Below are 27,362 nucleotides of genomic sequence, written 5' to 3'. Positions count from 1 at the left end.
AATGGTTTACCTTCTTTATTCCACTATGCATAATTTTTTTGCAGGATCAGAAAACATCTGTTGCAAGGGTGTGCTACCCAGTCTCTTAAGGCAGGTCTCCGTTCCTAAATGTAGAGGTGTAGTCTGGATTCATTTTAAGAAATGGGAAATTCTTAAGACATGACAAGGACGTGAAGAAAGAACACCGACACACTCTACTCTAGGACAAAACGAAATCAGGACCCGTCTGGAATCACGTACTGTGGTCCGACATAGATGTCTCTAACATCATGTCACTTTCATTCATTTCAATTTCAAAGGTTTCTTCCAAGGAAGGTCTGGAATCTGGAGTTTTCCTTGAGGTTTCCAGTGGTGCAAGCCCCGTTTCTTCTGTAGTCTGTTTTTCTACTTCAAATTCCCTGAAATCCCACGGAGGTGAAATAATGTTTTTTAGTGTCTTCATTGTATGCACATCAAAGTCATAACATTTTAATTTGTCTTTTATGTCTGCTCCTAAAAAGAAACACCATAATAAGAATAAAATAAGAAATTTCATCACTTATCTGTCATTTTCATTGTTACATAACACTGCCTCTATTATTAAAGCAAATGGTACTTTTAGGAGCACAAATATAGCTCTGAAGGAAAAAATGTTCCAATCATTTTCCATCTTTTTATTTTTATTATCAAGTAAGATTGCTGGGAAGACCTCTAGAAGCACATGGAGTTTCAGCTCCAGTGTGGCTCAATAGCCGCCCCATTCCAAAGCCCCTTAAATACTGATAGAAACCTGTAGGTAACTTTTTCTCAGCTGTTACAGACAAGAACTGCCTATTGGCATTTGGCATTGGTATAGTCACAAGTCTTATACACATAAATTCACAGTAAAGGGAAATATATTTTCCACATATTAAAATCTTAGGAATAACAAGACTTTCAAGAGATATGTTAGGTTTGATCATTTCTGACGTGAACAAAATGACAATTTTACACAATTCAAACTAAAAGCTTTCAGTAATGTTTTGACAGATAATGACATATAAGCCTTCTAAAAATAAAAATAGTACAGCATGGTGACTGTAGTTAATAATATCATATTGCATATTTGAAAGGTGCTAAGAGAGTAGACCTTAAGAGTTCTCATCACAAGAAAATATTTTCTATGTATGGTGATGAATGTTAGCTAGACTTATTGTGGTGTTCATTCTGCAATACACACAAATATCAAATCATTATGTTGTATACCTGAAACTAATGTTATATGTCAAGTACACCTCAATAAAATAAAAAGTAGTGTGTAATGAATGACACACTTAGAAATCTCCCCTGTAAGACCATTACCTTTGTGAGAACAAGCAAAATGTCTGTCCTACTCAGCATTATATCTCTAGACTTTAATATAGGAAAATTCTGCATTTAATCTCCACAACTTCTCCTTGAATAAATGAGGAAACTGAAGCTGGAATTGCCCCAAAGCCACATAGCTGAGTGGCAGAGCTGAGATTTCAACCAAGGGTCTTCAGGATGCCAGAGCTCAAGCTTCTTTTTTTGTTTCTTACCTTTTAAAAATTGAGCCACAACCTACAAATTATAAAGTGTACACAAGCTGCATGAATTCTCACATACATATACATTCACATAACTACCACCAGACCAAAACAGAACATTTTCAGCTCCTAAAAAGCCACCCCACTCAGCCATAAAGAGATGAAAGATTGCCATTTGTGATAACATGGATGGACCTCAAGACAATCATGCTAAGCGAAATAAGCCAGACAGAAAAAGTTGAAAATCACATCATATCACTTATATGTGGGATATAAATCTAAAAGCAACAAATGAACGGGACAAACAAACAGAGACTCATGGACATGGACTATAGACTAGTAGTTACCAAAGGGGGTAGAGGGAGATGGGAGTGGGGAGGTGTACTGGGTAAAGGGGGTCAAATATGTGGTGACAGAAAGAAGTCTAACTATGAGAGGTGAACATACAGTGTAAATATATATACACCTTACTGTTAAAGTGTACAGCTGAAACTTATCGGATTTCGTTAACCAATGTCACCATAAAAAAATTAATTTAAAAATAAACAAATAAATAAAAAGCCACCCCATTCCCATTCTAGTGAATACTTACCTTTTCCAAGCCAGAAGTAATCGCTGCTGATTTTTCTATCACTACTGATTAGTTTTGCTTTTTATTAATCTTTGTATAGATGGAATTAATCAGTCCATTTTTTTTGGTCAAAATTTGTGACATTTCACTTATGTTACAATATAATTCAATAGTTAGTCCTTTTAGTTGTGTAGTATTCTACTGTATGAGTATACCACAATTTATTTCTCCATTCTACTATTAGTGGACATTCAGTTATTTCCAGTTAGGTGCTATTATGAATAAAGCTCCTATGAATAATCTTGTGTGTGAACTCTGACTTACTGAGGCACTTGTTTCTGTTGGGCATATACCTGGAAGGACTGCTACATCATAAGCTCAGTTTAGATTACTGCCCTAATAGTCCCAATGAATCATACCTCCCAGCACAATGCCCTTGAATAACCCCTTCTCATGTTGACTCTGCACATAATCACATGACTTGTTTTGATGAACAGAATGTGATGGAAAGGATTTTATGCAACTTCCAGCTTTCAAGAGGTCTTGAAGCTTTAGTTCTTGTCATTTAGAGCCCTGCAACCACCACACTATGAAGAAGCCTGGGATAAAAGACCTATGGAGAGGCCTAGCTGTGTCAGCTGAGGTCCCCACTTGTGTAAGAGGACATCTTAGACCATCAGGCCCACCAAGTGTCTGCTAACCACAGCTATAGATGTAAATGAGACCAGCAAATGAGCCAACAATCACTCACAGAACTATGAGAAATAATACATCTTTGTGGGTTGGTTAGGCAGCAACAGATAACTGATATAATATGCCTGTTTAACTTTTGTAGATATATTGAACAGTTTTCCAAAGAAGTTTTATAACCTCACCGATAATAATACATGAAAGTTCCAGCTGCTCCGTATCACTGTCAACAGTAGGCACTATTAGTGTTTTTAATTTTTAGCCATCCTGACAAGATGTATAGTGGTATCTCATTATGGTTTTAAATTCATATCCTTAATAAGTAATGATATTAAGCACCTTAATTTGCTTTGTAACTATCTGGATATCCTCTTTGATGAAGCTCCTATTCAAGTATTTTGTCTATTTTTTAATTGAAATTTTTCTTACTGATTTGTAGGAGTTTTTGTATTATAGACACAGGTCTATATGTTTTTGTATTATAGACACTCGTCTTCGACGAGTCTATATGTTGTCAGTAACTACAACATGCTTTTTTGATGAATAGTTCTTAATTTTATTGAAACCCAATATAACATTTTTTTCCCCTGTGGTTTTATGTCCTGTTACAGAGCTCTGCCAACTCCAAAGTCCAGATCTCAAGATTTAACCTCACTGCACCCTCTTTATCTTATAATATTTATAAATAAATGAGTGTTCAAGTACAGCAATTCCATCCAAACTTGTCTTATGACTTGCTTACCATTTAAAAAAATTCAAAGAATTAGAGTACCATAATGTGAATGGAAGCCAACTTATTCCACTGAAATGTAAAGATTTATAAGCTATGTCCTACATTATTAAGGCCCATTATTAAGGATTTTTCCACTATGCAATTAGATGATTCTTGTATATCACAGTGCTTTTCACAAATTCTATCACAGTATTTTGCATAGAGCAAGTATTCAACTTTAAGCTGAATATTTAATGAGTCATTAATCCCCACAGCATTGTCCCAACAAAATAAATGGAACTTCTTATATTAATGTAGTTAGAATGGTTAAAAAGATAAACTTAGAACCTTACATACTGAACAGAAATACAACAATCTAAAAAATGGAATATAATGTTAATAAGAATAATTATAATCTTACCAATATAAGCTTCAGAATCACCAATGTACATTTCAATGCAATGACCAAGCATTGTAACAGAGAATGTATCATCTCGCCTAAGACCAAGGGCCTGCCAGAAAAGATTCAGCATGGTTATTATAATAAAATGTATTTTTTTTCTCTTTTGTTTAAAAATATTCCTGCAAAATATACTCCAGGGAATCCAGGATGGAAGTAGAGGGAGGTGGTTAATGGGGATACAGCTAAAACAAGAGTGGCCATTGAAGGTGGGCAATGGGTACATGAAGGGTCATTACACTATTTTATTTTTTGTTTAAAATTCCTCTTCTCCAAAAAGCTTTTAAAAACTGTATCTCCACTTAGAGCCCTCTAAGCTTCCGTATTAAATCACAGACAATAAATTATACAGTATTCAAATATACATATTTGAAAGGTCACATAAACAAGAAAACTTGCTTAGTCCACACTTCTGACTATCTCAGTATTCTGGTTATCAGTGGGTCCTTCAGGACATCATCTTGCCTAAAAATCTCTAGCCATCTCTTGAAAATCAGTTATGAATCTATCACTCATGAATTTATCTTTGGGAAAACAAGAATATGGACCACCTGGTAAAAAAGTGATTTAGAAGAAACAAACTCTGAATGTGAAGAATTGAATACCTTATTTATTTAACTTACATTTTCATGTTCATGTAGGTACTAGAGTGATCCCTGATAAAAATCTAATCCTAATATGTCCAAAACAACACGTTTTTTTAAAGACAAAAAAACTAAATGATAGTAAATATAGAGGACAATCTGGTGATGGCCAGAGGGGAGGGAGATGGGGGGCCTGGGAGAAAGCGGTGAAAAGTTAAAAAAGTACAAATTGACAGTTGCTAGATGGTCGCAGGAATGGGGAGCATGGCATAGGGAATGCAGTTAGCAGTACTGCAATGGCTAGATGGAGAGCCAGAGGGAAGATAGAGTAATCAGAGGGATCATTTCATAAACTATATAAATACCTGACCAATGTACTATATACTTGAAACTAATAATAAAATAAAATTTTTGAAAACCTAAGTGATAGGAAAGAATTATGTTAACGTTTAAATAGCAGTGATTTTTTTTGTTTTGTTTTGGTTTTTTGTGGTCATCTTGCTTATTAATGGTGGCTTAGATTTGACAAAATACAGAGTATGGATTAAAAAGAGACTTTTCTTGTAATGAATGCAGATTGTTTTTCTTCATTTATTAAAGTGACTTAAGTAAATTAATTCTACGTCATAAATAGAAAGACTGGAATTCCCAAAGGGCTCTCATTGTGCAACATAAATTTCTATATTTCCCACCTAGACATAAGGACTGGGCTGACAAACATCACCACACGCATTTTCAGCTTGGCCTGCTTGCACTGCATTATTTTACATATCTCACATACAAGTCTCACATTGGTTTCTAATTCACAACATTGAAATGCTTTTATTTGTACAGAAAATAATATAATACAAGGCTGCCTGAAGAATTTTAAAACGGTAAAGTAACAAAACATTGCCTAGAAAAGATCTTTTTAAAAAAGAAATGTTAAATGTCAACCAGATTTAAAGTTACAGAAAACAAAAGACGTACTGTGTGGAAATAGTCCACAGCATTTTCAAAGTTGCCCATCAGACTATGGATATACCCTATGGCAGAATAGGTGGATGCATTTTGAGGAATTAACACCAATGCCTGACGGTGATAATCCAATGCCTCAGCATACTTTCTGTGAGAAGATGAGAGGAAATGGGTGGAGAGGAGAATGGGAAGAAAGAGAAAACAATTAGTGGGTACAGTACTAAATTCCTAAGTTTAAGGTGAATATCAATCTATGTAAAAACATTAACATTTCCCTATATCAAAACAACAACTGAGACTAGTAATGGTCCTTCATATCCACTTTTGTGTATTGCAACACCTCCTTGAAATTTATTTTCCTGCTTTGCTCACTCAGCCGGCTGAGGGTACTCCTGCAGCAATATTAGCTATTGCTAGTATTCCTTTTGATGTTTGGCAGGAGACTGGAACTAGAACCTAACACTTGACTCTTGGGCCTGTGCCCCATCACATGACAAGGCCTCTTTATGTGAAGTCAAATCGCCTACACCATGGGTGGATAAAATCAAGAGTTTTGCTTTAAGGCCCAAAGGAGTTATTTGAAACAGCATTTCCCAAAGTTCTCTGGAATACTCTCCCTGTAAAATCTTGTATGAAAAAAAGGTTTTGCTCTCAATAAAGTTTGGAAAATTCTATAGTTCATAATGCGCAGTAAAGACTCCAAGAAATTACAAAATAGAAAAAGCTGTTAAATTTTGAGTAACCTAAAGTTTCCCAAACTTATTTAACCAGAGAATCTATTTTTCAACTGTCATCTATTTATTATACCATAAAACTGGTATCTAGAGGAAAACAGTGAGTTAGAATATAGACGTGGTTTTAATTAGATCCTACTGTCCTAATACTTCTAAATTAATTTTTAATATTAAAAAATTTTAATATAAGAAAATAAATTATAATTCTCAATATGTTACTAAAATAACATTATATCAAGGGATAATAAAAACAATTATTTTTATGCTTGTTATCCCTGAGCAGCCAAGTGCAAGAAAGATAAAGGCTCTCATAAAATAAAAATATAGAAAAGGCTACACAAAATCAAGTAAACTTGTCACAAAGAGTATTTCTGAAAATGCTCTACTTCACTTACTTAAGTTTTCTGCAGACATGCCCCAAGTTGTTCAACAGAGGTTCCCATTTGTCAACAGTTACCTGAAACACAGCAACATCAAAGCCTTGATTTACCTACGTCACTTTTCAGCTTGGCCTGCTTGCACTGCATTATTTTACATATCTATGCAAGTCAGGCTTTCTCCTGGTGCCTGCACAACACTAAGCAAGTTTTTTTCATTTGTTGGTTTTTTCATTTTTCTTTCTTACTAGATGATACTTTCTGAGGATGCTATTATTTTATTTGCGCCATTTTGTCAAAGAGCCCAACTATGCTGAAGTTCAAATTTTTTATCTGTCCCAGAGCTTTCCATCTACCTACTAAATATTTCCACTTAGAAATCTCACAAGCACTTCAAATTCAATATGCCATGTGCTAAACTCTTATCCTCTCTCTCCTGCCATCCCAGCTTCCTAACCTCACTTCCTTCTGATTACCTTGCCACTCTGTTCATGGCATCCATGTCATCTCTGCCCGCTCCAGGAATCACCAAGGCTTGTTTATCAGCCTCCTCAGCATAACTCCAGCCCCCTATTAACAAGTCTTGTCTGGGCTCCAATCAGACAAGTCAGACCATGCTGCTCTTCTTAAACTTTTGTTGTCCCACAAACTCTAACGTCATCTTCAAGGCCCTTAATGATCCACATTTAACCTTCCTATCCCATTTCTTGATATTTTCTATGAACTCGAAATTCAAGCCATACTGAATTAGCTCCAACTTTGCACATATTGTTCTCTATACCTAAAATGCCCTTTTCCTCACTTTTGCTTGGTTAACACTGATCATCTTTTAGGACTGAGATGTCTAACATTGTATCCAAAAGGGTTTCTTGACCCACCCCAAGTATGGGTTAACTGCCCCTCTATGTGGATTCCCTTATTTCCTCAATTACAGCTCTTTCTATGTACTGTATTATTACTGCGAATTTACTTATCTGCATTCCCCAATAAATTTGAGGGCAGGAAATATCAAACCAATTCCCTATTGCCTCCCAATGCCTAACTCAGAAATTATGACACAATCGACATGCTTTAAATAAGTCTCAACTAAATGAATAAACAGACCTAAGTCACACTGTAACTCTCCTGAGTCTGGCTCTAGGAGGCACAGCCCATGGGAATAAGAACAACTCCTTTATGACTCTTAGGCATGACTTTTCCTGTGACTATTTTGACATTTGCTGCAGTTGATAACTAAAGTCAAACAATATTTTTCCCTCTTCACATAACTTTTTAATGGGCATTTTGATGGTTTTATATTATTGTGCTTTTGAACTTAAAATCATTAAATTTTTGTAAGATTCTCAAAGTGCTCTGATCATCAAAGAATACAATTTCAATTTTAAGTGTCATTTGTGACAGTGCATCTCAAACTTTTCTGTGCATGGGAATCACCTAGGGATCTTGCTAAGACTGCAGATTTCAATTCAGCAGATCTGAGATTCCACACTTCTAACAACCTGATGCGACTAGTCTAGTTTGAGTAGCAAGGTCCTAAGGCAGAGGACCCTAACCCCTGGGCCACAGACAGGTACCAGCCATGCACAGCAGGAGGTGAGTGGTGGGTGAATGGAACAAAGCTTCATCTGTATTTGCAGCCACTCCCCAGTGCTAGCATCACCGCCTCAGCTCCGCCTCAGCTCTGCCTCAGCTCCATCTCAGATCATCAGGCATTAGATTCTCATAGGAGCACTGGTCCCTGGGGCCAAAAAGGTTGGGGACAGCTGTCCTAAGGCATTCAATTCTTTGAAAACTGGCAAAGTGATAGATAAGTGGCAACCGTATATTAACAAAAACACATGTATTATCCAGACTATCCAAGACAGAGCTGTGGAAGAACCTCTGTGTTGTGTGTGTGTGTGTGTGTGTGTGTGTGTGTGTGTGTATTTCTGTGTAAACACACAGAAATACAGTGTTTTTAAGTTCATAACAAAAAAGAAGAGGCACAAAGTAAATAAAACTCTGACTATGGGGACAGGTGGACTGCCACCTGGCCGGGAGCCCAAGTGAGCGATGTCTTCTCAGTAAAGAGGAACTAACAGCCAAAGAAGATGTGAGCTGTGGGCAGATATGCCCAAACAGGAACAGAATGAAACTGGGAAGTGACAATCAGAACAAATTAAAACAAAACAGGTATATATAAAAAGAATCAGGAACCAGAAGAGTAGCAACATGCAAATCCCTTACCTACAAAAGTTTACAATATCTAAAACTGTTATTTTAAAATAATACCAATGTATACACATCCATGCTAGCTGGACAATTAACTCATGAGCACAAAGTCATGGGGTACCTCTTCCGTCTAATAGAACTTTGTTAAATATTTCAAATACTGTAAGGTCTAAATGTATACTAAGTATAGGTAAGGAAGAGGAATAATAAATCTAAATTTCAATAACAACTAGCCCTATTTCTGCAAAAGTGGGATCTGCTGCTATATTTATTCATTAATTGAAGATAAGGTTCTTTTGGGTTCTAGAGAAGGACATACTCTGTTAGATGCTACAGTGCCCACCAGTTTCGACTAACCATCACATATTCTCTGTATTAAATTATCATCAAATATATTCTAATTACCCCCACATATTAAAACAAGAGCCTCTTAAGAAGCAGCCAACATCTGTCCTCTCAATTAGAAACAAACTCCTTATGTACCATATAATAAAACACTTAATTGCCCAACAATTCAAACATTAACAAGCCGTTTGTTATGATATTAGGTTATTATATAATAAACATTAGGTTATTATCTTCTAGGCAAGACAGATTTTTTTTGTCTATATTATTTTCCTCATTCAATAGTAAATACACTTAGGATTGTAATGTTGTGTATTTACAGATATTACATAAAATACCTCATTCCCAATTGCTTTAATTTTTTCCAAAGCATCAAGAAACCATTTTTCTGCTGTTTTCCATCTAAAATAGAAGAAAAAAAGGTTGTAGGTTATTCAAAATTAGGAAGTATAAAGAAAAATTTAAATCTTTCTAGTAATTCTAAAATGAAATGAGGTAGATTTCTATAGTTTATTACAATCAACTTTAAGTCAGACGATAAATGATTAATTTTATGTTATTAACATCACAGGAGTTCAAGATTTTAGCAGATACAGTCAATTGTCATTATTCTCATTCTCGGTAAGTATGTTCTATAAAGTCACTGTGAACATTGCTTTCGTGAGTACTGAACCACTGCTCTCTGTGGAAATACAGGGTTAAATTCCTACAAACATCCGGTCATGTTTTTTCATCAACTGTTCAACTTATAATCGGTTTTATATAAGCTCCTGTTTAATGATGCCTAATTTAACATACATTGTTGATTCATTAACATTGAACTAATGGCACTGTACCTCATGCCTTACAAAGCTTATCTAACAAATGTGTTTTCTCCAAGGCACAACACAGCCTTCCTGTGCTTAAGAACACTAGACAGCATTTCAACACTACATTTGGGGATCATTTTAAATAATGAAATCATCAATTAGAAGCACAAAAATGTGGCACAAAATAGACTGTAAAAAGAACACTTGTTTACAGTAGGAGAGGAGAAATAAGAAGGCAGAATATCACTTGTTTGACCTTAGCTGGGAACATGTACGTTGTGTGTGTAGGCGAAAGCACCTTAATTGACATTGGGGTTAAAAATAAATTAACTGTATGTTAAATTATTACATTATTTTTTAAAAAGCTCCAAACTTTCTTTTATAAATAATAAATAACCCAATTTTTAGAACACACGCACACAGGCCACAACAAACCACAACAGCAGTACTAATTTACTATTTTAAATTTATATATAATTTAGGGCAAAGGACTGTAGATATTTTTCTGTTTGAGTATGACACTGAATTACTTATTCTATAAGTATCTCAGGCTATAGTAACACCTCAATTAACCAGGAAACTCAGATTGAGCCCTTCTTATTAGTCTAATTTTCAAATTAACCGGTAACTAAACAGAAAACATTTTTGTTTCAAAATTGTGGAAAATCTTTCTCAAATGTATAAATCCAACTCCTAATCAACAAGGAGACAGATGACTGAGGATTCTGCAGTGCCTCCAACTATTTCATGGGGTTCAGTGAGTTTACAGAGTTGGCAACAACTGTCTAGTCTTGGAACACAAGACTTGTGATAGCCCACATCAAAGGGAACAAAACTCAGGGTTTTTTATTTTTAAAGAAAGCCAAGCTAACACTTTCTATTTCCTTTTTCACTGTCCACCACCTTCTCCAAAAATAGCACACATTTAAAAATAAAAATCTACTGAACAGTCATTCTGATCAGTTAAAATTCTCGTGATTGAGATTTTATTCTAGTTATAAAAAGGAAACAGAAGGGCTTTTGGCCTTTCAGTACTTACTCTCCATTCTGAAATGCAACCACGCCAACCTCATGCATTACAAAAGGATCTTCTGGTGCAATGCTTAGAGCTTGGCCAAAGAATCTTTCAGCCAATTTTGAGTTATTGGTCAATCCATATTCTAATCCAATATACAGCATTGGTAAATGACACCTAAAAATATTGAAAAATTTCACATGTTCAATACCAAAAACTTTATAATTCAGCAGAAATTAATCTATTGACTTCAAATACTGCCTGCAAAATAATATAAACATGGCCCAAAACAGAGTATTTACTTTTTTCCTAATATTTCACTTAATGTTGAATGGGCTTTTAGACTCGTCAGTTGCCACTTCTAAAATTTATCAGCAACCCATTTACCTTTATTTTTCATTATTAAACAGTAAAAAACAAAAATAAAAATCTTCTAAAGCAGAAGAGCAGGTCTATGCACACTAACGTTATGCCTCTAGCTTAGACTGTCTTCTTCCTTCTTTTATTGATTCAGAACCATTTATCCTTCATAACTGTGTTCAAGTTTCACTTCCCTTTATGAAGCTGCTTCTGACTTTCTAACCTAAATCCTTGTGTGGATTCCCATTATATCAGTTATTACCAGTTCTACACCAGACCTCTGAATTACATCATGTATATTCTATTTTCATATACTGAGACAGTTCTCTGGACAAAGTACTAATCACTTTTTAATTCACACTGTCAGACCAGTGATTAAATACACTTCAAAGATAATCTTTCTTTCAAGATGGATGTAAGAACATCAGTAAATACCGACTGACTGGTGTATGTGCTTTGGTTCTAATCTAGAATCATGATTCAAGATTCTACCTTCTACAGAAGGGTCGCAAAGAACCCTTTAAAAGTATTTACCTGGAGGAAGTACTTTCGAAATGGCAGAGTAAGGACCTCCAAAAATCCATTCCTCCATAAAAGCAACAAGAACACTGCCAAAAATTATCAAAATAAATGTTTTCAGAACTTTGGAAGTTAACCAAAGTTTACAACAATCTAAGGAGTGCTTATTCTAGAAAAACAGCTGAGTCTCAGTAAGGACCGCAAACTTTGTGATGTTTTAACTTGTCCTACTCCCAGCTCCCTCTCCCCAGGTCCATACCCTAGAAAACCAGAAATTTGCTGTCATACCCTTTCATCAGCTGTGCTGCTGTGAAGTAGGCAGCCATTGCTTGGTCATGTTCACTCTCAACTGCAAACGAATGCCCATATGCTATCCATGCAGGCCCGTAGGTCTTCTCAAGCGTTGTAGCTTTACTAAACAAGAGATTTCCTTCGATTAATATAATATTTATTCTTAAGCTGTTAATTTTATGTAAGCTGATGACTTCGAGGATGTTCAAATTAAATCAATCAACGAGCTGAACTGTCAACATATTAAACACTAATGTAAGATTTGTGTTAATTTATTTGAAATTAATGTTTAATAGTACAATCAAAATTTTAAGAAATATTAGGAGAGGTCCACAATCTTATAGGCACTATTATTGAACCCATTATCATTCTGCATAGAATTTATAAATATTACTTAATCCAGGAGGTTTATTTCGCAACTTTGTTGATAAATGGTGGTAGCAGCAGTCATTTAATGAAGGCCTGTTTTGTGCCAGGTACCATGTTAGATGCCTTATATATTATATCTAATCCTATAACTTGAAAGATAAATTAGTTAAATTTTAAATATAGGTATATTGAGGCTCAAAAGATTAAGCGAGACCCTAGAGATGGTGCTAAGATATTCACCCTGGTTCCATGAACTGGACTACATGGTTTATTTAAATAGTCATAAACAGTCTTCAATCAGTGGCCCACTGATGACCCACAACAAGGAACAAAGAGAACATATTACAAAACATGGAAAATATAAAGGGTGAAATCCATACTTCCTAGCATTTTATTTTCTAAGTTTTTCACCCAAATGTTCCCTGTTTCATGTGGAGTCCATCACTGAAAAAGCAGACTAAATCAAAGCAGCATAGCTCAAAGCACTACTCCAACACAAATCATCTTCCTACTCCAGGAAAAAAGCACATGCAAGGTTTCCAAAGTGCTTAATGCCAGAGCACTCTCCCTATTTTCTTCCCAGTACAGGATCCTTTCGTGTCAACTTATCAATTTTACTAAAAATCCTGGGATCCAAGTATTACATCCCATTTTTAGAGAAAATTAAATGGAAACATTAACTTTCCCAAGGAATTACCACTAGTAAGTGACAGAACTTGGATTTGGCTTCAAGTCTGTACCCAAAGTTCATGCGCTTTTGTTTGCATGGAAGAAATCACAAGTATCATTAAATTTTAAATCTTTAGTAATTAATTCTTCATATAGTAAACATTTTCCTGCACTTGAACTGAATAATACTGGTTAAGTAGTTTGATTGGGCTGCATGGAATTCCTTAAATTAAAACCACAGTAGTTTACTATACCAAAAATTCTGTTTTAAAGTCATAATTAATGACCCCTAATGTCATGTAAAGTTTTATTTAATTTCACTATTAACAAAAGTCCTAAAAGTGAAAGGTTAATAGTATCTCTGTAAATAAAAAACAGAACCTTTCAAACTACTTTCTACTGTTCTCTATTGTTTCATACTTCTCATTTATAAATAAAAATTTAAATATATTATAAGCTCCTCAAGACAAGATCTACACCACTGATTACTTCTGTCTCCTCTCATGACATCTTATAAAGAGCAAGGTACATAACTGAGGCAACTGAACTGAATCTGTCAAAGAAAACATTTATTCTTTTACACAGCTTTTAAAGTAATATTTATTGTATTAAAGCAGATGAGCAAGAAATCTCTTCATATAGATTCACCATAAAGGGAAGAAGATAATAAATTCATACCTGAGATATCTTCTGGCATGTTCATTCTTATGACCAACCATGAGATAATAGCATCCCACTGCAAACCAAGATACCTACAAAGTTCAAAATTTACCATGACCAAAGATGCTGAACTTTGAATTAGAAATCTCTAACAAATTAGGTCAGAGGATGGACTAAATGTTCCACCCCATATTCTAGTTCAAGTTAGAAATTTCTCTGAGACAGGCTATCTACTAAGGGTCCTGGATGAAAAGAGGACAGATTCTCCACAGCTATTCCTGAAGATGCCTTCAATCATGTCGCTGCATCATTCAACACAAGATGAGGCTCCTAAACACGTCCTATTGCAAATCCAGCCTGAGTCCTAGCCTCCCGCCTGTAACGTGTGTCTTCCCTGGCTCTACCCTGGTTCTACCAGATTCTACATCACTAGCTGACTTCTTCTGCACTGGTTTTGCCTCTATATTTTCACGCTGATCTAGGATGCAGATTCTCTACTCAGACGTAGACCCTGATTCTTGACTTTTGTCTTTAAGGACACAGTTCCTGATTCCATTTTCTATTTCTAGGTCTTAGTTCTGATCTGTGGCAGTTTGGAAGACACGATGACTCAATGGGTGCACAATTTAATGTTATCTTACCAAGTAAATATTACCAAGTAATTATTAGCATTGCTTATCAGAGGTGAGAGTGTGACTTTTACTTTCAATATTTTTTATTTATCTTTATGTTCTGTTTTTAATAATGAGCACATACAATTTCTATAATCAGAAAAAAATGATGATTTTTGTTTTAAGTTATATTACATTAGACTGAAAAAAATACCTTCATAGATTGAGAAAGTTAATGCTACTTCTAGTTATCATAAGCACTAGGAAATTCTGTTCCTTAAAATAAGACCTTAAAATAAACATATTTGCTTAAACTTAAATATGGGCTACTGTCTAAATACTAGTAAAGCATTTTAAGTTCAAGTAAGAAAAAGCACTATAAAAAAGTTTATGTTTACTTACAGGATTACTAGGATATAAATCCACCAATTTATGAGAAAGATAGAAAAGTTCTACATTAAGGGAAAAGAAAAAGAGAATAAAATTATACACTGCAAATGAATTTTAAGATATGATTTTCCCCTAGTTACAACTCTTTGCAATCACATAAATTTTGTTTTGACAATTATTTCATGCTTTTCTTTCTTTCTAGATACAAAATTCATTTACCAAATGAAATACAGAAACTCCAGGGGGCAGATACTATGGCTGTTTCATTCAAACCTCACCCTCCCAACTCCTTACCAGATGCCAGACCCATAAGTGGGCAATGAGCACTTACTGAGTGACTGGAAAATTGGATGAATAACACATGATAAAGCACTTTATGGTGCTTAAGAGATTATTTCAAAGCACCTCACCTATCTTAAAAAACCCATGTCTCTCACTCCATGGGCCTATCATGGACCATCTTAACCCCCCAAAATCAGTTTGGTTAACCGAACTCTCAAGTTTATCAAATCAGCAAGATGATTTCCTCTTGAGTAATGAGTGAGACCTAGCATGTCACAAAGACTTTTCCTACATGCAGACTTAAATTCATTAGACCAGGGCAACCAGAGTGTCTGTATTGCCAACAAGCTGCCAGGAGGCATGATGCTGTTGGTCACAGACCATACTTTGAGCAGCTGGGGTTTGGAGTTGGAGTGGCTGGCATTTTTTCCTTTTGACAGAGTTCATTAGTCGGTTTAAAAGATTTAAGGGCAATTACAGTCCAAACACAATTAAATATTTCCAAAATGTTAAAATATGGGAAACATAAGCAAAAAAACTACCATCTTCCAACTTCTAAACAATTCTGACTCTTACCATATCATTCTGCTTACTGATTTTACAAAAAAAAAAAAAAAAAAAGAGAGAGAGAGAGAGAAAGCAAAATTTCCACCCATCACAAACCACAAATTACATTGGAGAAAGGGAAGCAGGAAGCAGGGATACAGAAATAGTATTCTGTTGGGGTAACAGGATAGACTATTGGCCACTTTGATAAGCATTTCTTCCCATAGTTTTTACTTTTACTGTAGAACTCCATTATGCCATTACTTGCAATCCCAATTATCCAGGATTTGTGAGACAAAATTTCGAGAGTTACAGAAAAATTTGTCTTAAAAATTATTGTTTTAATTTTTAAAAATTCTTACCATTTGCTTTATTCAGCTCCACAAGTGTCCCTATATGTACAGGTAAACAATTTGCATGAAAAGGATCTTTTTCCATTACTCTGAAAGTTAAAGCAACACATTAATACCCCGGAAACAGTATATAACAGAGCTCATTATAATTAATTATGTTTAAGTAGTCATTACAGCATTATATACAATATTGTGGCTTATAATACTTTAACTCCATTATCTTCAGGTAATAATTAGGTAATAATTAGGTAATTAAGGTAATAATTAGGTTATAAAAGAAAGGGAAAATTCTGATTTATTTAGAAGGATTTATTTAGTCATTACAGCATTATATACAATATTGTGGCTTATAATACTTTAACTCCATTATCTTCAGGTAATAATTAGGTAATAATTAGGTAATTAAGGTAATAATTAGGTTATAAAAGAAAGGGAAAATTCTGATTTATTCAGAAGGAATAAAAATAAACAACATACACATTTACTTTATATCAATGGAACTGTCACAGATAAGTAGTCCAATTGTTTAGAAGGATCAAAAACAATGTAAAATATAAAATAGATCACAAATATTTGTCAATTAAAATTTTTTTGAATTCAAGGATTTAAGCAACCCCAAAGATTTGTTAAAAATAGTACATGTAATTTAGCTAAAGGACAAGTGTGAGCTATGTACACTGGAAAACTGGTATGGGGAGATGGCATGGCTAGTTAGTGAGCCTAAGTACCCAACAGCTACAAGATTTTATTCGTCTCTACTTTAACAACAAAGAGATTTTATAAAACCATGTGCCAGAATAGTATTTTCAAACTTGCAGATTATCAAAGACTCAAATGAGGAACATGTATACTCTCAAGTTAATGGAATAACCCTACAAATGTGCATTAGCCTGTGTCTGTATATGCTCTCTTAAGATAGCGCCCCTTTGGTACTCTGCAAAATGGTAAAGGCAACTTAAATTATCATCAATTAGTTCAAAATTACTCAGAAAGCACGTCCCATGAATTTCTTAGGTGAAATGGACTGAATTTTACGTTCCTACACAAAAATGAGTGAGCATACTTACACAGATGTAAGCTTGTAGCACATTTTAAAATCACAGTTATAATAATGTCTTTCAGCTAAAGACACTACCACATCCAGATTTTCTTGCAAACCATCTACAGACTCCGGTAAGACAGTTTCACTAGGTTTATTATACTGAAACAGAAAGGTAAACAAATTCAATGAGCAATACCAAATCAAAAGGCAGACTCAAATTGACCCAAATATTTAAAGAATTCACACAAAGATGTGTGTGAGTTTCTGGAAACTTTTTTAATTTCAAGACTCATCCATTCTCCTCTCAAGAAATTTAACTCTCTTCCCAATTTCATATCAGAATTCCATGACAGGAGGTATTTTACAAAGTAGAAGTTCAGGAAGCAAAAGAAAATCTTCATTTTCATGTAATATCATTACATTTACCTGACAGTTCAATCTTTCAGTAAAAAGAGTCCCTTGGAGGAAGACAGGTATTTTTGGAAATTTTTTAAGGAATCACATCATATATTTTAACTAATCTAAGTCTATTCTTGCAAATATGCTAAATTAATAAAAATTAATTTTTAAAAATTTAACTAGTAAAAGAATAAAGGCCAAACTGAATGAAATAAGATATTTACAGAAAGCAAATACTAACTTTATGCTTTTACTTACCTTTTTTAATTTGTTCTCAAATAGAAAACGTAGCAATTCTTGTTCTTCAGTACAGAGCTTGCTAAGAGGTAGTGATTCAAGAAGTTCTTTTTCTTAAAAACATTGAGGGAAAAAAATGTCCTCACAATATTTATAGGGGAAAAAAGTCAGCAATGAAAAATATCCTTTTACATTTAGTTCTTGGTCTAAGTAAATCAAACTCAAAAGAGAGAATAACATGATCAAAATGTGCTAGAGAAAACTTAGTGCTTCCAGACCCAGGTGATGAGAACCAACTGGAGGGCTGTGCCACAAAACCTTCCAGGCGAATTTTGGTCATCACCAAATTGATGGACCACAAGGCCAGTTTCCCAGTCTCAGCAATACTGACACTTTGTGTAAGATTATTCTGTTGTGTTGGCTGTCCTATGCACTGCAGGGTGTTTAGCAGGATCTCTGGCCTCTATCCACTAGCAACAAGTAGCAACCTCCCTACCCTGCCTCACCATACCCAAGTTGTGACAATCAAAAATGTCTCCAGATATTGCTTAATGTCCCCTAAGGGGCAAAATCACCCTGTTTGAGAACCAATGCACTAGGCTAAAATGTTTGAATCCTATTAATGCAATATCCCCGTTTTCTGTTTCTCTTGTTTATCCATCTCACATTGCTGCCAATGCACTAGGTCAATGGTTCTCAGCCCCCGTCGTACCTTAGAATCATCTGGGAACTTTAAACCCTCTGATGCCAGGACCTCCCCACCAGAGATTCTGATTCAACTGGCCTGGAGATGGGACCTGCACACTAATGTTTTTAAAGTTCCTCGCGGATTTCAAAAGCAGCCGGGTTGAGAATCACTGAATCAGAAATCTTGGTTTATATTACCTCAAATCACTTCTCAAAAATATGGCCTCATCGCATCACAATCCCTAAAGATTCTAACTATAAGAGGCACTGCACGATATTGTATTCTGCAATGTGCTTCATGTTTGAAGACATTAAGGAAGTGAATAGGTCTATTTAAACCTGTACGTGGCCTGCTGTTGATTCTATAGACTTTAGAGAAAAATAAAACAACCCAAACAACATCAATTGTGTTAAACATAAAAACACCTGAGCATCCAAACCTTCTTGGGCTGTCAACATGTGATGTGATGTCAAAAGATCAAATGCTTCAAAACAGTAGACATCGAGCTTCAAAGCTTCTTTATAGCTGTAGGTAGCTAGGGTTCGGTTATCTAGAGCGTCATAGATTTTCCCACGTAAAAGACAAATAGAACTCTTTATCTGTTGGAAAAACACGAGCCACATACTAAGTCAATACTTTTAAAGTTAATTTTTGATCAAAAATTATATATTACCCAAAGGCTGAGACTATTTTTTACATCTAAAAGGATTTGTTCCATCCCAACTGTCAGACATAGTATAAACTAATAGAAACATGAAAGCAAATAAAACTTCTCTAATCTATCTTCCTTAGGTTCTCCTCACTTCAACAAATCTTTATAACTGGTGTACATGTCATTGCTTTGTTCATTACTCGTTCTGTCTCAAATATGGTAAGGATTTAGCAATGGCAAACAGCATACATTATATTAAATCAAACTTTAATACAGTTCAATAGGTAGATCGCAATGAAAGGATCTTAGTAAATATTAGAAAATTGGCAGCAATTTTCTAATGTAGAATAATGTAGCAATGTAGAATAATGGTTAGGAGCATGGCTTTCTGGAATTGGACAGACTTGAATTAAATCCCAGCTCTGACAATTATAGTGGCCTTGGACAAGTGATGTAACCTCTCTTGGCTTGTTTCCTTCCTCATTCAAGTTACAGGGCTCTGTGAGGAGTTGAGGTGATACTCTCTACAGAGCTAATGCATGAGAAACTGTTCACACAGTGGGCACCTCACCACTATCTTTAATAAAAAGATGTAAAAATTTGTCTGATCAGACTCTAAATCTCAAGAAACACATAACTGAGCTTAAAGATGATCGAAGATGGGTAGATAAATTGGTAAAGGGATACGAAGATTTATTATAAAATCACAATTTAAAAAATATTGGAGGACATTATGAGAGAATCCTGGACCTATGTACTATCCTATTAGTTATAAAAAAATTTCATAAAATAAAGAATAATTAACCACAAACAAATCATGTATTTTTTAGCAGATAAATTAATGGATAAGAAGTCCAAAAATAATAATAATACCATTATTCATCATAAATAAATTTCTTAGCAGAAAAATGAATGTGCACTTCTTAGCACATAAATTAGCAAAGTCCAAAAAACAAAAACATCAAAAGAAAATACCTAAAAATGTATAGTATCTCTACTTTTTTTAAGTGAAAAATATATTAACCAAGTTCCGTTATAAATATGTTATAAAGAATAACTGGGAATTGATGGGTGAAAGCTACACAGTACAGGGTTTCTTTCTAAAATAACAACAATGTTCTGAAATTGATTGTAGTGAGGGTTGTACGGCTCAGTGAATATACTAAAAGCCAACCATGTTACACTTTAAATGAATGAATTGCATGGCATGTGAATAATAGCTCAAGAAAGCTGTTAAAAAAGAAGAATAACAGTCCAGATTAGTAACCTGATTGTGGATATCATTTATTATTATATAATCTCTGTAAGAAATTTGCAATTCGATGCAGATATGAAATACACAAACTGAAATGTACAAAATATCATAAACAGTAACACCGAACCACTCCTTGGAAAGAAACAATCCAAGGGAAACAAGGTTTCTTAGGAGTAGGTACAAACACTATTGAAATACAGGAAGAAGGGTAAAGATGATTCTACCTGTGGGGTGTAGATAAGGAATCAAATATGAGAAGGAAGATCTCAAGCTAGTCTATTTCAGATTCAAGCACCTAAGGACATAATTACAGCTTCTGATTGATGGCTCAGAATGGTCTCAGAATCATTTTGGTTTTGGCGGCAAATTAAATAAGGTGGCAACCAAACTGTTTTAACATGATTATACTCAAGTAAAACAAAATGATTTATGTTTGCCATGTCAAGTGGCTAATTCTTACTGATTTTACTGAAGCATGCTTATTATATTATTACTTACTGAGGACTGTGACATTTCCCAGTCATTGGAGGGGTCTTTCAAGCCACTTTCATCCTTCAAGTATTTCTCAAACAATCTTTTGTTGATAGGCTCCTCCATATCAAGAATATCAAGAGCCTGCTGATGCTCTTTTGCTGCATACTATGTAGAAAACAGAAATACCATTCATTAGCCATTACCTCTTACACTAGACATACACAGAAATACTGTAGATTTTGAATATTATATCTACTCATTACTGAAATTTAAAATGTCTGAAGTAGAATTTTCTTCATGCATGTCAGCTTTTAGTAAATGGAGGATCAATATTTTATAGCAAATAATATCAAAAAAAAAATTTTCTCATAAGATACTAATTTGCCAAGCTCCATCATTAGAATTCTCAAACATATGTGAGGGATGTATAACATTCATACTAAACTTTTACCAAATAAAAATGAAACAGAGCATACTTACATGGCATCTAGCTGCAAGGTAGCGACATGATTCATACAACTAGAAAAGAAATAAATCTATTTAAAAAGTGGTCAAGACAATGTGCATCTTCACTCTGAAAGAAAACTATAAGGACAAAATGAAGAAAGCGATTGTCATATCTCCTTTTACTCTTGCAGAGAAAAGAAATCCAGTCTTTTCAACCCATATTTACCATAAACCTACTGTTTACTAGGCACCGAGGATTCAAAAAGGAGTAAGGACCTGCCCTCCAGGAGGTTATAGCACGGGAGACAAACACAGCACATAGTTTCTTTCAGACTATGAAAGAAGGGCATAAAAAGTACTAGACACTAAACTTATGATAGCCAGGTGGGAGAGGGCTTGGGGGACTGAGTGAAAAAGGTAAGAGATTAAGAAGTACAAATTGGTAGTTGAGAAATAGTCATGTGGATGTGAAGTACAGCATAAGGAATATAGTCAATAATATTGTGATATTGATGTACAGTGCCAGGTGGGTAATAAACTAATCAAGGAGATCGCTTTGTAAATTATATAAATGTCTAACCACTATGCTGTACACCTAAAACCTATATTAAAAAATTCTGAATGCCGACTCTACTTGAAGAAAAAAGTACTAGCCACTTGAAGAAAATATCTACAGGGGAAAGGATGAGTGAGGAGTTGGTCAGCACTCCTGGCACTGAATCAGAATAATCACCAGATGTCTAAGAAGTACAAGTAGTCAGCATAACTGGAGTACATGTTACATGTATTCATGGCAGGAGATGAGCAGTAGACTGGTGAGAAATCATAAAGGACTCTAGGTGTCTATTAATGCATCTGATTCTACCCTGTAGGTAATGAAAAATTACTGAGTGATTCTATGAGTGATATAATCAAATCTGTGTTTTAGAAAGACCTCCCCTGTGATAGTTTAAAAGGTGAAATGGAGACAGGGAAGGTGAGAGGGATGTTATGGAGAAAAGAGACAATAAGAGAGGTAAAAACAAAACAGACAAATTAACGGTTTAAAATGTATTAGAGGTAATGAGATGAAAAGAAATATCTGTAATTTAAGAGCTATTTAGAAAACAGAACTTTCAAAACTAAATGACTGGGGACAGGGGACATCGAGGCTGAGATTAGGAATAAAAATTTTTTCTCTTTACATTCAGTAAGAAAAATTTAATCCTTTTAAATAATTTTGACATAAATAAAACACACACCTAAAATACTAATGTAATGACATTTTTGAAAAGCTTTGAAACGTTTTAAAGTTCATACAATCACTTACTTTGTCCAGTTTTCGTGACCGAAGTGCATGAGCTGCTCTATGATATTGTGCTGTCAGGTAAAGACACTGAGCCAACCAATAAATGTCCTGGGGTTCCTCTGGAGGGAACAATTACATAAATGATCAGAGGTACAAGGCAAAATAGAAAGGAGAAATCAGAAAAAAAAAAATAGAATTTGTCACCTACCATGAGAAAGCGAAGCTACTTTATCTGCCCAAAATAGAGCACTCTGATATTGTTGCTGTATTAAAAAAAAAAAAAAAAAGGTGGTAACTGCTCTGTTACTTCAAGTTTTAAACAGATATTTAATTATTAGAATGCTATATAGTAAGTCAACATCTCAATACAAGATCTCATATCTAGCTAGGTGAGTTTCATTTCAACGGTATAATATAAAACACTATTTTAAGATCTTTAGTAGAATAGTTCAAGAAGGTAGTTATTTTTTTTAAACTTAAACACTGCAAAGTGTACCAGCAGGCATAAAAACAGATACACAAATCAATGGAATAGAATAGAGAGCCCAGAAATAAATCCTTGCTTAAATGGTCAATTAATCAATAACAAAAGAGACAAGGATATACAATAAGGTAAAGATGGTCTCTTCAATAAGTGGTGCTAAGAAAACTGAACAGATACATGTAAAAAAATGAAATTGGACCACTTTCTTACACCATATACAAAAATAAAGTCAAAATGGATTAAAGATTTAAATGTAAGACCTGAAACCTTAAAACTCCTAGAAGAAAACTCTTTGACATCACTTTTTTTTTTATCCTTTAATTTCCAAAGCATCCTTACTCACATTTGACTGACATAGTACATGAACATTCTTTACAACAGGCCAGGATATCTATGTTATCCCCATTATACAAAAACAGATGATAAAAAGTGTTGAGATTTCTTTGGCTCAAATTACAAGACTAAGTGTGTGTGCACATATATTTTAAATCCCTTTACTCCCATTCCATTCTTTTGACTAAAACGTATTCATTTATCTGCCCTTCTTCTTATATTCCCTTTGCTTATAAAAGGCATCACTAGTAACCCAGGCCAAATTTCCTCCTTCACCACACCCCACACCTCTAGTCATCAAGTGCTAACAAGACATCTTCCTAAATCTCTCTGAAATTGATCTCTTCTCCATTAGAGATCCCTTTTGCAAGTCCACTACTTCATAAGTCTAACACGTGAGTTTTTAATTGCTGTGCTGCAGTTTTCTCTTCTTCAGTCAGTGGTTTGCTTTTGTAGTTCTTGTATCATGGTCACAGACTTAATCGAAAGTAGCACAAATGTGGCTGGGTCTCTTTCTGCTCGACAGCAATTGGTTTAAAATGTGCATGCAAAGTTTAATGTTGAGGCTTTATTGTTGACAATTCCTTTAAGAGTGTAACTGGATTTTTCTCGCCTGCTGAATCAAGATAATTAGCCTTGATTTCATATTCCAGCCTGTACTGAATATAATCCAGATCAGTCAGCTTTCTGGAACATCAATTCCAGCACATCGATCTCCTCCTCCATGTTGAATAGCTGACATTCCTCCAACATCAGTCTTAGCAATATCTTTTTGGGTTTGTCTCAGGCAACGGCAACAAAAGGAAAAATAAATAGGAGTATATCAAACTAAAAAGTTTTTGTACAGTGACAGAAACTATTAACAAAATAAAAAGATGACTTACTGAATGGGAGAAGACAGTCACAAATGATACATCCAATAAAGGTTAATATCCAAAAAATATAAGGAACTCACAGAATTTACACAAACAATTCAATTAAAAAATGGGCAGAGGACTTGAATAGACGTTCCTCCCAAGAGGACAATACAGATGCCCAATAAACATATGAAAAGATGCTCAATACCATTAATCATCAGGGAAACGCAAATTAAAACAACAATGAGAGATCATCTCACATCTGTCAGAATGTCCATCATCAAAAAAATCAATAAACAACAAGTGCAGGTGAGGATGTAGAGAAGGCACCCCTCATACACTGTTGGGATTGTAAACGGATGTAGCCTCTACAGAAAAAAGTATGGAGAGTCCTCATAAAAATTAAAAATAGAACTGCCATTCGACTCAGCAATTCCACTTCTGGGTATTTACTAAAACAAAACAAAACAAAATACTACTTTGAAAAGATACATGCACTCCTATGTCCATTGCATTACTTATAATAGCCAAGATACAGAAGCAACCTAGGTGTCTATCACTAAATGAATGCATAAAGATATGGATGGACCTAGAGGATATGATGCTAAGTGAAGTAGTCAGAGAAAGACAAATATTGTATGATTTCACTTATAAATGAAATCTAAAAAAGCAAATGAATGGACAAAACAGAAACAGACCCACAGAGAACAAGATGATGGTTGCTAAAGGGAAGTGGGATAAGGGATGAGAAATATAAAGTTTTAAAATGAGAAAAAAAATGTATTGGCAGGTATTTTAAAAAGTAGATAATTCAAAAGATTATTTTGCAATATCTAATCATTAGCAATGGTTCTATCTTTGCCTCGATTTTTCTATCTTTGCCTCAGTCCTCCTGAATGCAGACAAGGAATTCAGCTGCCACTTAGTCTGGGAGGAGGAATGCTTATGGGATGGACAAATCTGCTCAATGTTAAGTGTCCTCAGGGTGGAAACCAAGCTTCATTCTTCACTGCATCCCCAGTGCCAAAGAAAAAGTGCTCAAGAAGCATTTGCTCAATTCAACTCATTCACGGTAAACCAAAGTACAGCTCTCCAATGCACTGCAAATATTTGGCAGCATGATTTCACATCAAATTTTGAACATTGAACATGTTTTTAACTCCCTTTCTTGGTTTTCTATTTACTGGGAGAGCATATATTTTACTAAAATTAAGTGACATCATAGCTTAAACTGATCTGATTCTGTAGACACTTCTTTCCTTAAACTATTTGCTGAAGGGTACTGCAGGGAACGCAGATGTAGTTAATATGAATTTTTTAAAGTACTGATTTGAGACAACAGGCTTGTTTGTATCTTTACTCGCTTAAATTCGGCCAAATAAGAATGAAAACTTGAAAATTTTCTATTGGCTAGCTAAATTCAAAGACCACCCTGCAACTTTCCTCTTAAAATAATCCTTCAACTTTCTTTCACTTAGCACTAAGTCTGTATTGAGCACTTACTGGGTGCCTAGGAGTTAGGCTGACTGCAGAGCTGGACATTGAGCACGTTTAAGGCTGACACTGTCTTAAGTGGCTTTCATTTTCAGTGCTCCTCCCGGCTGCAGAGAGGGCTGGGGGACTGGATCCCGCCCTTCAGGGCCTTTACCCTGGAACAAAAGCCCAGGCTCAGACGGGCCATGCACCACCAAGACCCTGATGACAGTTATCCTTACGGGCAAAGGGGTAACTCGCGAATCCTGTGGCTCGCGCTCCCCGGGTCGGGTTGCCCACCTGGTCCAGGTACTGCCGAACGCGCTTCCGCAGCCGCTCCAGGTTCATGGCCGCGCGGCCGGGGGTTCCGGCCGAGAGCCCTCCGCCGTCCCAGCGCGCGTCTTCCTTCCTGCTGACGCTGGGTACCCCCAGATCCCAACCTGGAGCGGCGATTGCCCCGCTGCCCGGCCCGACCTCGCTCGTGGCCGCGCAGCCACCCGGGCTCTTCCGCTCCCGCCAGACCCTGCCCCGGAAGTCCTCCGCAAATGTGTCTTCTCCGGCGCCTGAGGCTGGGGTCGCGCTGTTGGTTCCGATGCGCTCTCTCGGCCCTTGGGTGGCTGGGACCTTGCGTGGTCCTGGAAGCCTTTCGTCTCCGACTAGAGTCTCGCGGGTACGCAGCCCATTTACATGTCGCTGTGCCGTTCATTCAGTAACTTGTCCTCGGTGAGGCTTCAGCGTCCAACGTCTGGGCCTGGTTTGAGTTCAGCCCCACTTCCCCCGTGTAGGATGTTGGGTGAGTCCCTTGGTTCCAAATGTACCTCGTTTTTTTTTCACGTATAAAAATGATAATACCTCAAGGGCTGGCTGTGAGGGTTAGATGAGCTCTCAAACCAAGTCCCGGCGCATGATGATTTGTCTTTACTATCCACACTCAAGTGTGCCTTTTATTGTCTTTTGGCAAAACCAAAAGGCTCATTCCTCAACATCTGGTAGAGGAAGTTGTGATAAAAAAGAAAAAAAGTAAAAATTTGATACAGTAAAACTTTGAGTCCATACAATGGAATATTATTCAGTGACAAAAATGAATTGTCAACATGCTGCAGCGTGGATGAACCTTATGCTTAGTGAAAGAAGACAGTCACAAATGACCACATATTGTGATTCTATTGACACAGATTCTCTCATCAACCAGACCCTACTCAGGCTGCCTTATCAGAAAACATGCTGAACTCTTTTTCGTCTAGGCCTGACTTTTGGACTTCCCTGTTCCTTTATGCATTGTCCAATTTTAGCAAGAATTATGATAAGTCAGTTTAGCCAGAATTCTCCATTCTTGGTATTTGATCACTCCTGATATAGGACTGAATTCCTCACCCCCTCCACCATACCCTTTTGATGTCTGATCACCCTGGTCAGACTTCAGCAAGAATCTTGTTAGGTCAGTTTGGATAGAATCTGAGGGAAAATGCTGGGAGAGAATGTGAGGAGAAGAAAATAAATAGAATTTCCTCTATTAGGCAAACCACCCTTGAGCATATAAATATTTGGCAGAGTTTTTATTTCCTAATCTCCAATCATTACCTGAAAAGGGTCTTACCAGGCTAATGTCAAGATGTTGGAAGGTTTGTTTGCCTTCTAGAGGCTCTAGGGGAGAATCCAATGCCTTGTCTTTTCCAGCTTCTAGAAGCCACT

General features: G+C 35.7%; 1 protein-coding gene and 1 pseudogene across 3 annotated transcripts; both read right to left on the bottom strand.

Annotated features, from left to right (window-relative positions):
- Positions 1-26,196, bottom strand: CDC16 (cell division cycle 16). Of its 3 annotated transcripts, XM_011379537.2 has the most exons (19): positions 25,971-26,195; positions 25,701-25,846; positions 22,732-22,786; positions 22,545-22,642; positions 21,269-21,307; positions 20,813-20,953; positions 18,847-19,006; positions 17,741-17,832; positions 17,109-17,242; positions 16,051-16,130; positions 14,873-14,922; positions 13,878-13,951; positions 12,159-12,284; positions 11,016-11,168; positions 9,506-9,569; positions 6,630-6,691; positions 5,513-5,648; positions 3,921-4,011; positions 1-492 (listed from the first exon to the last, which is right to left on the bottom strand). In XM_011379537.2, exons 2-19 carry the CDS (start codon positions 25,737-25,739, stop codon positions 233-235), a joined length of 1,854 nt encoding a protein of 617 aa, XP_011377839.1. In that variant the 5' UTR covers positions 25,740-25,846; positions 25,971-26,195; the 3' UTR covers positions 1-232. The 3 variants fall into 3 exon arrangements, with proteins under 3 accessions (XP_011377839.1, XP_011377838.1, XP_023378677.1); XM_011379536.2 differs by lacking the exon at positions 25,701-25,846 and having other exon boundaries at positions 25,971-26,196; XM_023522909.1 differs by lacking the exon at positions 25,701-25,846 and having other exon boundaries at positions 25,913-26,195.
- Positions 22,793-24,223, bottom strand: LOC111731334 (annotated as a pseudogene).
- Positions 26,197-27,362: the final 1,166 nt, after the last annotated feature.

The sequence above is a fragment of the Pteropus vampyrus genome, unplaced genomic scaffold (genome assembly GCF_000151845.1).
Source record: "Pteropus vampyrus isolate Shadow unplaced genomic scaffold, Pvam_2.0 Scaffold363, whole genome shotgun sequence".
Taxonomy (NCBI): domain Eukaryota; kingdom Metazoa; phylum Chordata; class Mammalia; order Chiroptera; family Pteropodidae; genus Pteropus; species Pteropus vampyrus.
The sequence above is the reverse complement of the archived record's forward strand: the minus strand, read 5'-3'. Positions and strand labels throughout refer to the sequence as shown.

Coding starts and splice junctions, on each gene's coding strand:
- CDC16 (XM_011379536.2), bottom strand. CDS start 26,018: ATGAACCTGGAGCGGCTGCGGAAGCGCGTTCGGCAGTACCTGGACCAG. Junction 17,833..18,846: donor CATGTTGACAGCCCAAGAAG/GTTTGGATGCTC, acceptor AATGTTTTTAAG/AAAAAGAACTTCTTGAATCA. Junction 6,692..9,505: donor TTAAAGCAATTGGGAATGAG/GTATTTTATGTA, acceptor GCTGTGTTTCAG/GTAACTGTTGACAAATGGGA.